Source organism: Globicephala melas, chromosome 14 (assembly GCF_963455315.2).
Source record: "Globicephala melas chromosome 14, mGloMel1.2, whole genome shotgun sequence".
Lineage (NCBI taxonomy): Eukaryota > Metazoa > Chordata > Mammalia > Artiodactyla > Delphinidae > Globicephala > Globicephala melas.
In genome coordinates this window covers 62,034,661-62,047,017 of record NC_083327.1, presented here as the reverse complement: position 1 = coordinate 62,047,017, position 12,357 = coordinate 62,034,661, and the positions used below count along the sequence as shown (strand labels likewise).

The following is a 12,357-nucleotide window of genomic DNA, read 5'->3' as shown; positions in this document are numbered from 1 at the left end:
TAGGGGGGTCTTTCTGATGTTCACAGGAAAGTGTCTTAAACTCTGGTGACAATGTCGTAAAATATATCTTTGCTTGGGCCCAAGCTGAGGTCTAAAACTACTTCCACCCACCTGGTGTTTTATTTTTATCGATTAGAAGTGTGATAAGAGTTATTTGAAAGTGATTTAGGAAGATCATATTGCTAAATGAGCAGTTTGCCTGGTCCACTGTAGAAATGGCACTAAGGGAAAATCCATGACTACAAACCACAGCACAAGTGTCCCTTAAGCAAAACCTCTACCTAGTCAGCCAGTGACCCAGTAAACCAAACGAAACCAGTCCACTGCTGGGCTCAGAGTGGCAGGATGTGCGTGCAAGGATGGTAAGAATTGTCACCCTAGCGAGAAATCCAACACTGTTCTCAGGCACGCTTGGGTGTCCACTCGATTCTGCTGAAGTCCTTGAAAGGGTTGAAAACTGTTGGGAGCTTGCCGTTTGTGTTCAGCCGACCGAGTCTGTGGGAGTACATCTCTGTGTAACGAGGCAGAACTGAGCGCTCCTCAGTTTTGTTCCTTTATGTTTCCATTTATACAGGCTACTTTTTTTTTCTCAGCGTTTTGTTGCTTAACGTTTATTTGCTTATTAGAGCAGAAATTGGTTTCTCTGCAGCTAATAATGTTTCTTTAAAAAAAGAAACTTTTTTTCCTGGTCTTCCGGAGCAAGACAGGAGTCACAGGGTAGTTGCTAACCGGAAATCAAGAATAAGAAAAGCCACATCACTGGGCACAAGTTTCATTAAGCTGTATGCCCTGGGGTTCATCAGATATAGAAGCCTGGTGAAAAGACAGGTCATCAACAATGGCGTCCTAAAGCGCAGAATGGAGACCGGACCGCAGTGTGGAATCCAGCTCGTGTACTTCGGCTTTCCACGTGGCATCATACTCTGGCGGCTGTCAGCATGAACGCCAGTCCTGGCGAAAGTAACATTGACCTGGCTGCTTCAGAGCTCAGAGACGAATAGACCGTCCGCACGCTCTCGCCTCACTTTGACTGATCCTCAGACCGTCCCAGTTCATAGCGCCACCAAGCGTCGCCGACCCGCCTCCAGACCTCGAGGTGCGGGCAGCCGGGGCCTCAAGCTCGAGGCCCAGGTGCCTGGCTCCGCCCGCTCTCTGGTTGCGGAAACCCAGCCGCGTGGGTCGGAGTGGCTGCCACGCCGCACCTGCCCACGAGGGGGCGCGCCCGCGCGCCGGGCCCAGGCCGCCTCGGGCTCGCGAGCGCTCGTTCCTTCCTTCCTCCGCCCTTCCCTGACGGCGTTCACCTGTCTGGGCCGGGGGCCCGGCAGGGGGGTTGGCCGGCGGGAGCCAAGCCGAGGAAGAGGGCGGAGCGGCTCTCCCGGAGCGTCATCAGAGCACCATGGCGGACCTGAGAGCTGGCGGCGACGGCCACACGGGCGGCGATGGCGCTGCGCAGAGCGAAACAGGTGACTGAGCTGCGGGGGCAGGTGGTGGTCCGGCGGGCTCGGGCCGGGAAGAGCGAGCCGGCCTGGGGCGGGAGGGGGTGGGGGGAGGGACTCGCGCGGGGCGCCGGCGCTCCCCTCCCCCGCCCGGCTGCGGCCCGGAAAGGCCAGCTCGGCGGGCCGCGTACCCCGGCTCGGAGCCCGCTTGCCCTCCGCCTCCGCGCGTCGGCTGCTCGGCCCCGGCGCCCAAGTTCGCCGGCGCCCGCTGCAGTGCCGGCCGCCCCTCTTGCGCTCCAGCTCGACTTACCCCAAACAGGTGGAAGCGCGGGCGGGAGGAGGAAGTGGAGAGACGCTGGCCGCTCCTCTCCCACCTGCCGGGCTGGGTCTGATTCAATTGAATGGGAAAATCGTATCCCCCAAACCAAACCGTCAGCCGGAATAATCCTCGGCCAGGTACGGCTAGCAGGATTACCATTTTCTGCGCAAACTCTCCGGCCTTAACCGGCGCACCGGGTGCCGGGGTAGCCCGGCGCGATGGTCGCGCGTGAGCAGCGCCCGCCCGCTGGCCTGGGGTCCGCAGTTAACGACCGGCTCACGAGAGTTCTGAGATCTGGGGTCGCGAGGCAGGGGCTGGTTGCAGGGTGATGGGGGCCTGCAGGTGCTGGGGAGGGCTCAGAGATTCGTTGACTTGAAACAAGGGCCCTCGGCGTTCATGTTTGTAGTCCGTGCACCAACCCAAGGCAGGAACGTTGGCTCGGCTCATCAGGGCGCTGTGTCGAGGAACCCCCTCTTCCCAACTTCCACGCCAGAGGCAGGGGCAGGAGCTCACATCTCCAAGAGCATTAAGTCCTCCCCTCCCCCATTTTACTATATGCAGCCGATTTTCCCCCTCGCGATAGTTTTTTCTTGCAGATCCACTCCTGTCTCCTACTCCCCTCTTCTATTCTTGGCCAGTAAACTGTTTCTGGTACCTTCCTACACTTGGGATGGGGGCGGTGAGGCAGTTTCTTATTTTAAAAAGACATTCAAATTGCAGGCTCCCTGTGTTGTGTTTTCTGCTTACACATAACTGGAAACAATTGTTACCTAAATGTAAGACTTCCCCCACCCTCAAAAAAGAGGTATTGACTTAGAAGGTATGCTTATTTTGATGTGAAAGGTCCAAGAAAGCTATAAGAGTATTTGCAAATGGTGTATCTGTTCTGCTAGGTAGAGTTTGGGTGCCTAAAGACTAAAGACTTAATCCCTCCAGCGAAAATACCTGAGGTTAAGACAAGGAATCTTGAACTTGTTTACTTTGAAGTCACGCTATTTCCTGTAGGGTGGTTTATCTTGTCTTAAAATGTTTGAAAGATTGGCAGGTCATTATTTTCGTTTGGGGTGGGAACGGGTGGCTTAGAGGACGTGCCTTTGTAATTGCTTTAGGGAACTTGAGAAGCCGGGTGCTTAGGGTTACGGTCCCCCAAGAGAGGGCAGCAGGAGGGCAGCATCCTCATTGAGAATATAAATGGTTTGGTGCCTAATCCCCACAAAGAAAAAAAAAAAAAAAACCTGCTTCTGTACACAGTAGTTTTTGCTCAAATAAATAAACACTTCCTAGAATCTGCACGTGAACAAGTTGTTCAGATGTAAGTGAACTACAAACTAGCTTATTCAGTGCCCAAGCATGTTAACTAACGAACTGGTCATGCTTCTAACAATTAACCTACAAATCAACCCTGTGGCTGTCAGTGAAATATTTTCTTTATGAAGAGAGCAATTTAATTGGCTGCCGTCTCCTTCATAGAAAACAATTCTTCCACATCTCTACCTAGAAACTCCAGTTTCCAAGGGACAAATTTTATAAATGGTCTTTCGAATAATTGTACTTTATAATTTAACTAAAACTTATTTCCGGCTCGCATCTTTTTCCTATTTTTCTAACCCTGGATTACTATTAAGGTTTTTCGTGCTCAGAGCACCTGTGTGAGCAGGTGTCAAAGAAAGAAGAAAGGTGAAAAATATATATATATTGAAGTCTAGGTAGCGATATTTTGAGTGTACAAGTGAGGACTGCTTGAATTTTAACAACTTACAAAGTTTTCCATATATTTAAGACATGTGACCTATACCTGAGTATCAGACTTCAATGTAGTACTTCATTCTTATGGACATATTGCACATTATAACATTCAAATGCTGCAAGTCATTATTTTTTTTAACAATTACAGGATTGTATTGAGGTGGGTTTTTGGGGGGTGGGGTGCGGATTTCTGTCTTTTATTACCATCAACAGGTGAAAATTGCCACCTCAAATAGCAACATTTGTTGAGGGATTCATTTTATTCCCTTTTTAGAACTGGTTGTTAGGTGGTAGGACCCATTCTTAAATGTCTCTCTTAGGTTTTCTGTCCATGTGCAAAGACTGTGGTCTAATTTTAGGGCAATTTAGTTTAGAATCTCAGGTGATTATAAAAATAACACCTGTAGGGCTTCCCTGGTGGCGCAATGGTTGAGAGTCCGCCTGCCGATGCAGGGGACACGGGTTCATGCCCCGGTCCGGGAAGATCCCACATGCCACGGAGCGGCTAGGCCTGTGAGCCATGGCCGCTGAGCCTGCGCGTCCGGAGCCTGTGCTCCGCAACGGGAGAGGCCACAACAGTGAGAGGCCCGCGTACCACAAAAAAATAAAAAGTATAACACCTGTAATGTGTTCATAATCATATACATATGTATGTATGTGTATCAAGGATGGGTTGAAAATTGGCAGTATACGACCTATAAAATGAGACATTTGTTAAGAATATTGAAAGGTAGCATATAAAAATCATATTTATTTCAACATTTAAAAGCTATTTCTGTCAGTATATATTTTCTACTCAAAGGTAGTCAAGTCACATTCTTTACGGTGATTTTTTAAATTTTTCTTGAGAATGAACAGTTCTTTCCACATGTATTTCAATAACAAAAGGTAGGCAAGAACTGAGAAGAATAATTGACTTGGAAACAAGTTTTCAATTTCACCACTAGAGGATGTCAAGTCCTTTTTTAATTATTATTTTGGTAACAGATTGAAATTCACAAAATTGCCTCTGCCCAGGCTTTGTGTACTTAATCGTATGCTAGTGCCCAGAGCTGTGAGAGTGTGCAGAGGTAATTTCTCAATTTAATAACTCCCTTTTAAAAAGCCTACTGAATTAAGACCAAAGTTAAAGCTGCTTTTGACTAACTCATAAGAGCACACTTTCATGCACAGGGAATAAGTTAATACCTATAATCTGTGAATTCTGTTGCTATTCCTTTGGGGGAAATGACATAGAACCTGGAACTGGGCTTTTTCTCTCTTTAGCAGGCAGTGCAGGGGAACAACATGGGCCTTTTTTGTGATCTGGATCATGACCCTTCACTGCATTTTTCCAAATTAAAAAGTGATATTTAAGGTATTAGATTTCAGGGTCTACAAATACCTGCAAATAAAAATTGTTAGATGGGGTTCAGACTACAATTTGTTATTAAACTCATTGTTCTGAAAGTCACGTCCTAAAGCTATTAATGCTTCATTCCAAGTGAATAGATAACTTTTTTCCTGTTATATTTTGGCTGGCTCTTGCATCTTGCGAAGTAGGAGGAAAGTATTATTAGACGAGGCATTTGTGCTCAGGAGAGTGCCTTTATTGGATATCATTAGTTAGGCATGTGTATGAAACACTAATTCGTATTGGCATGTTCTCTAAAAAAAAAAATAACATCTTTGCCTCCTGGTGCATGACAGAAAATCATTTGAAATGGGTTATTTTTTAAAACTCAGGTCTCATTATATTGTTATAAGAATTGAAAATATTGAGGCTTAGCATAATTTGACCAAGAAATATGTACCTTCTATAAAGCTTTATGGTGGCTGAAAGGTTGATGAGGACATGGTCCGTGGATTTCAAAAGGAAAACATCACTCACAAACAAATAATTGCAGGCTATGAGGAGTTAAGTGAAGAAAGAATTACTTCCAGCTGTGGTCTTTCATCATGGAAAACATACTGGGCATAGTAATTTAAATTTTTTTAATGGGTAAATGACATATAAAGTTGAATGGAGGAAAGAGAGAAATATAAAGGTGCAGATGTGGAAAAGAGCAAAGTTTTGGTCATATTGACTGTGTGAGGCTCATCATGAAAGAGTCTAGAGGTGGATTAGGAATGAAGGCACGTTGAGGCCAAATTGTGGCGTGATCAAGCTTAAGAGGTTAGTACATGATTCTGCAGGCAGTGAGGAAATGTTGATGATTCCTAAGGATAACATATCTTTAATAAAGTGCGATAAATTAGGCAATTGTCTACCCATGGATCTTGAAAGCTTGATTGCCAAGTCTAGCAGAAGAGCTCAGCTGTGCCTTTTAGGAATGCATGGTCCCTTCATCTAGGAAAGTCATTCCCTTGATTGATTTTTGCTGCTTTGGGAAGGGTATCACGGGGCGGGGGAAGGGGAGAGTGTATGAGGAACATAAGGCATAACCAGGCAGATTAGCCAAATCTCTGGTGATAGCGAGGTGATCGGTATTCTACCCATGTGATCCTCATTTTGAAGTAGCAGTGTAGACTAGAGGAGGGATTTAAGCAGGACACGTTCAGCTACATACGGGCTGGCTTTGAAGTTCCTGCAGAAGTCTTCTGGGCAGGCGTTGGGCCAGCACTGTGGCATGGCAGTGGAAATGGGAAGAGAATGATTAACTCAAGATTCTACAGAGGCATGTGTCAAAGGATGCAGGTAAAAAGTTGACATATAATATTATACACCAGGTTTAAGTTTGGCTCATTGGTTTAAGGGTGGCATGAAGATAGTCATGAGGAGGACCTGGTTTTGGTAGGAGAACTAGAAAAATCTCTGCTTTAAACATGGAGATTTGAGATGCAAGGGGGACGTGTAAGTAGAAATGTCTAATGGGCACATGGAAGGATGGGAAGAAGGAGAAAAACAGGTTGGGACTCTGGGATTCATTCCATAAGGGGAACGTGATTGAAGCCATGAGGGTGAGGAGAGTTTTGAAAGAAAAATGGAAAGGGGATGAGACAGCACTTCAAGCACAGGAGGAGGAAGAACCAGCAAAGAAGGTGGAAAAGCCAGAAAGTCAGGAAAAGCGTAATTGAGCAATGCCATACCTGCCAAGGGAGAGGGACGAGGAGGTTGAGGATTCACAGAGTGAAGAGGAAAAAAAAAAACCATTGGCGTGGTTACCGAGTAGTCACTGATCACCCCCAGAAGAGGCATTTCAGGGTATGTAGCAGATTATGTGATTAATAGACTAGCAGTTGGAAGGTAAAGGTAGCCAATTTAAAAGACCCTACATAAAATTCACTGGTGAAAGGAAAAAATGTCAAATCCTTGAAATTTTTCTTTTTAAAATTTATTTATTATTTATTGGCTGTGCTGGGTCTTCGTTGCTGCACGCGGGCTTTCTCGAGTTGCGGTGAGCGGGGGCTATTCTTCGTTGCGGTGCACAGCCTTCTCATTGCAGTGGCTTCTCTTGTTCCGGAGCACGGGCTCTAGGCACGTGGGCTTCAGTAGTTCTGGCATGTGGGCTCTGTAGTTGTGGCTCGAGGGCTTAGTTGCTCCGCGGCATGTGGGATCTTCCCAGACCAGGGCTCGAACCCATGTCCCCTGCATTGGCAGGTGTATTCTTAACCACTGTGCCACCAGGAAAGTCCCCCTTTGAAATTTTTCTAATTAAAACTTTTTAATTTGCATACAGTTTACTGCTTTGGGGGGGTGTACAATTCATTGTTTTGTCGAATGTATAGTCATGTAACCACCGCTATGATAAAGATCCGGAAGAGTTCTCTTGCCCCAGAGAATTCCCTCATGCCACCCCTCTGCAGTCATGTCCTCCTATCCTTAATGCCTGGCAACCACTGATCTGTTCACCATCCTAGTTCTGCCTCTTCCAGAGTGTCATAAAAGTGGAATCATACACATAGACTTATTTAAATTTAATTTTTTTTATACAGCAGGTTCTTATTAGTTATCTATTTTATACATATTAGTGTATACATGTCAATCCCAATCTCCCAGTTCATACCCCCTCCCCCAGCTTTCCCCACCTTGGTGTCCATGTTTGTTCTCTACATCTGTGCCTCTGTTTCTGCCTTGCAAACTGGTTCATCTGTACCATTTTTCTAGATTCCATGTATATGTGTTAGCATACGGTATCTGCTTTTCTCTTTCTGACTTTCACTCTGTATGACAGACTCTAGGTCCATCCACGTCTCTACGGATGACCCAATTTCATTCCTTTTGGCTGAGTAATGTTCCATTGTATATATGTACCACATCTTCTCGCATAGACTTTTGAGGCTGAATTTTTTTCACTTAGCATATAATGCATTTGAGATTCAGACGCGTTTTGTGTATCAGTATTTATTGGTGGCAGTTTGCCAGTTGTAAGGAAGTCCCACAGATTAATCCATCCACCCATTGAGAAACATTGGGTTATTTCCAGGCTTTGGTGATATAAGTAATGCTGCTGTAAACATTTATGTACAGGTTTTTCTTATTTATCTAAGGGCAATACCTGGGAGTGGAATTGCTGACTCATATGTAAGTGTATGTTTATAAGAAACTGATGAACTGTTCTGTGGAATGGCTGTGCAATCTTGCATTCCTACAAGCAGCGTATGTGAGTCTTACTTGCTCTGCATCCTTGCCAACACTTGATGTTGTTATGTTTAGTTTTGCTTTTTAGCCATTTCACCAAGTTCTCTTAGTAAAGCAATGTAATCACCTCAAAGTAAAATAGTGCCCTTAGGGACGCTAAATGATGCTCACTTAAACTAGGAAAACTTGTGGAGGTAGAGTTGCTCCTAGAGCCCGGGTATAATGTGGAGTTTTTATTTGGCTCTAATGTCATGGGCTTCTTTATTCTTTTTTATCCCCATAGTATTTATTTCTTGTGGAGTCTGCATTCTGAAGTTGATTATGAACAGAAGTGCTGTCATCCACCACATCCCATGCCAATCCAAATTCTCTTCTCTTTAATGTCTGTCTTCTAATCCCTTGAGATACAGCTTTCCAGAATTTGGAAATAACTTTTTTGGTGTTTTTTGCAGTTAGGAAGCTGGAAATATTGATGGTATAATTTGTTTTATTGCCTGGATTACTCTTTGTTGGCAGAATTTATGTTGTCAAACCCGGTACTTAGTATCTGTTCTCAGTTACTGAAGTGTGTTTGCAGAGCTTTGTAAAAAGTCTTGATAATGTCTTTGGACATTTAACCACTGAGCATGGTCTAAGGTTCTATATGCTAAATGTGTATGATGTTCAGGCTTACTTTTTTCTAGAAAATCCATTTTTAAAAAATTTTTATTGAAGTATAGTTGATTTACAATGTGTTAATTTCTGCTGTACAGCACACTCAGTATACACATATATACATTCTTTTTTATGTTCTTTTCCATTATGGTTTATCCCAATGATATTGAATATAGTTCCCAGTGCTATACAGTAGGACCTTGTTTATCCATTCTATATGTAATAGTTTGCACCTACTAACCCCAAACCCGCAGTCCATCCCTCCCCAGCCCCACCCCTTGGCAGCCACAAGTCTCTTCTCTTTGTGAGTCTGTTTCTGTTTTGTAGATAGGTTCATTTGTGGTATATTATAGATTTCACATATAAGTGATATCATATGGTATTTGTCTTTCTCTTTCTGACTTACTTCACTTAGTATGATAATTTCTAGTTGCATCCATGTTGCTGCAAATGGCATTATTTCGTTCTTTTTTATGGCTGAGTAGTATTCCATTGTGTGTGTGTGTGTGTGTGTGTAGATATATATATATATAATATGTAGATAGATAATCACATCTTCTTTATCCATAGAAAATCAAGCTTTAAAGTTTGTCTAGCTCTTCAGTGGGTCAGTGCTTTCTTCCTCTTCATTAACTCTTTTAAAAAAAATTTTTTTTAAACCATATCACATTTTATTTTATTTATTTTTGGCTGTGCCATGCAGCACATGGGATCTTGGTTCCCCAACCAGGGATCGAACCTGCTTACCCTGCACTGGAAGCTCGGATCCTTAACCACTGGACTGCCAGCGAAGTCCCCTCTTCATTAACTCTTGAAAATGCTCTGACTTATAGTTCACAAATTTAAATGGCATCAGATGGTTTTTCTCTATTTGTTTACCGTTCTCCTTAGTATCTTTATTTGAGAAATAGCCAGTTGAGAAAATCTATAAGATTTTCTTTTAATAAGTGCCACTTTGAATTTTGATTTGAAGAGTAATATATTTTTGACAAGAATTCACTGCACTCAACAGTTCCTCATCCTTGAAAGCTCCTACAGAAGCAGTTGTGAGAGAGAATTGTGAGAAAATGCCGACAATGGACACACCTGACCGGATAGTGCAGATGAACGTAGGGATGCAAAACTAAGCAGAAAGGAAGCCGAGTGAAATGCATTTGGTATATGTGAACTGGGCTTTGCAAGCATTGTTAGTAAAACTGTGTATATTTAAGTATAGAGTATTGAGATTTGGGATATGTTAAAATTTCTTTTGTGCCTTTTTTAATGCTATTAAAGCCTCCTTTTTGGAGTTGGCTTTCTGGTAAACAGAAGCATTACTACTTACTATGGCATAACCTTCCACGTATAAAACTTGTATCCCTGACACCGTTTAAAGTAGAAAAGAAGCTATATTCTAGGAAGAGTTTAAATTCCAAGGTGAAGTTCTGGAAGGACCCCCCCCCCCTTCTTTTAGTGTTCCCACAACCCAACACAAGGCCTGTTTTGGTGGCAGTAATGTGCATAATTGACTACAGTAAATATACCGGGCTGCTTTTCAAGATTTTAATCCAGGCCTCTTTCCCAGAAGCTCCTGACCAGACTCTTTAGTGTGGCAGAGACACCAAGCAGGGCCTGGTTGCCTGCTTCCTGCATTCCTCCCGGATTGGTTTCTGTTCATGGTAGATGCTCTAAATTAGTACACCCCGCAGTCCTGGTGGGTTCAGTTGAATATAGCTCTCTGCTTGGCCATACGGTTATGTTGTTGAACCGATTATTGAGGTCGTGTGCTGGAGCATCACTGGTTCAGATCATTGCTTCTCAATCTTGGCAGTGAGTGAAAAATCACCTGGGGGCCTTTTAAATATCTGGATGCCCGCGCCGCACCCTAGGCAATTATCTGAGGATCTCTAGGGGTGGGAGCCAGGTGGCAGTATTTTTTAAATTCCCCAGGTGGTTGCAGTGTGGAGTCAAGGTCGAAAACTACTTGAGATCCATTTCCTATTTAGTGCTCTTCCATTTGACCTTAGGTTTGATTCGGAGGTGTCGAGTATATCTTATAAAAACCACCTGGAAAATCGTAATGGCTACTGCCCCCAATCTAGTGAGTTTACTCACATTATCTCTTATTTTACCCAGTAATTTTTTTTGAAGGAAAGGTAGAAGTGAATATGGGTATGAGTCCACTTGAATAGCCAAGTATTATGTACACATATATTCCAGGACATATTTATGCACTTTTATGTCTGAATATGTTCAGGTAGACAAAATGTTAGGTAGTTAGCTTTCTTTTTGTCTACTTTGCTTTGTTGTTACACTGCCTTCCTCTCCCCCCTCCTCAAAACAAGGAAAGGTCAGTTTCGGATAGATAATTAAAGGGTTCTCTTTGTAGAAAATTATATACTTTTCCCAGAGATTTTCATGGTGACCCATGAACTCTAATCACCAGATGCCTGGCTTTGGAGACCAGCCCTTGTTTCTTCTGTCTGTAAATACTTGACTCAAGCATGACCTTCACCGTGATGCTCTCCCCTTCCGCCTTCTGCCTGCACTGACGCTAATACCCTCTGGGCTAAACTTTCCTTCCTTCGCCTCTCTTCTTTCTCATCATTAGATATTACTCTACCGAAGGCTCAGTCTGGTAACCTCTGCTCTTCTCACTTTGCATTTTTTCTCAGCGGTATTATTCACATCTATGGCTTTGAACATCACCTCACATGAATAGCTCTGGCTCTGTGTGTCAGAACGTCTAGACGCGCTTCTGAGTTGCATCTGTGTGTGCTTGTGAGGTTTTGTGATGCCATCCGTTGTGATTTGAAGCCCTTCCAGGGAGAGCTCACCTTTGGCAGAACTGGTTTCCTCTTTTCTCCTCCTTGCAGCTGGCGTCTGCACAGCTGTAAAAATCCAGGACCAAAAGGAAAAGGGCAGTAGGGGAGATGGAATGGCTGTGATCCCTGGAGAAAGTATCTTTGATTCTTTCCCCCCCCCCTCAAGATTATACTGAAACTGAGCACGTGTGAAGCTATAGGTCTCAAAAATTGACTACCAAGTTAGTTAGGGATAATGCTAAACTATTACTTTGTGCTGGGACTCTGGGGTCTGACCGCCTGGGTTGCAATCTCTTCCCCCGCTCCCGACGCACAACCTAAGGGATGTTGGGCAAGTCATTTGACCATTCGTCTTCCTCAGTTTCTTCCTTTTTAAAACAGAGATAGTGGTACCAGCCTCACAGGGTGAGGATTAAATGAGTTGATGCATGTAACGTACATAGATAAGTGCCTGACACAGCGTCAGCATGAAGTGTTATAATTATTGTGGTCCTGATTATTAAGGATTGGTACTGCGTCACTGAAACTGTGGATGTACCCTGGCATGCTAAATTTCTCCCTTAAGCAAATTTTTATTTATAATTGTAAGTCTCCTTAATGAGAATACAAATGTAATGCTGATTTAGGCCTGACTGCAGCTGTGATCACAGGGCCATTGGCTTGGCTCAGGTATGGGAAGCATCATCAAAGCACAATGGTGCTTTCCACCTGTCAAAATGATGCACAAAACCTTCCGGTAGTAGCTTGCTACACACTGGCCTGTGAGATTCGTGGATTCTGGTGTAATTGAGTTGGACGTCCAGGTCAGCCCTTCTTGCCTTATTTTTGTTTCATTTT

At 43.9% G+C, this 12,357-nt stretch overlaps 1 protein-coding gene across 1 annotated transcript in view; it reads left to right on the top strand.

Annotated features, from left to right (window-relative positions):
* Window positions 1-1,273: 1,273 nt before the first annotated feature.
* Window positions 1,274-12,357, top strand: part of MAP7 (microtubule associated protein 7) — a 166,062-nt gene continuing 154,978 nt past the window's right edge. Inside the window, exon 1 of the mRNA XM_060283922.2 lies at window positions 1,274-1,463. Coding sequence (XP_060139905.1) covers window positions 1,397-1,463 — 67 coding nt within the window. The 5' untranslated portion in view covers window positions 1,274-1,396. The remainder of the gene's footprint in view (window positions 1,464-12,357) is intronic.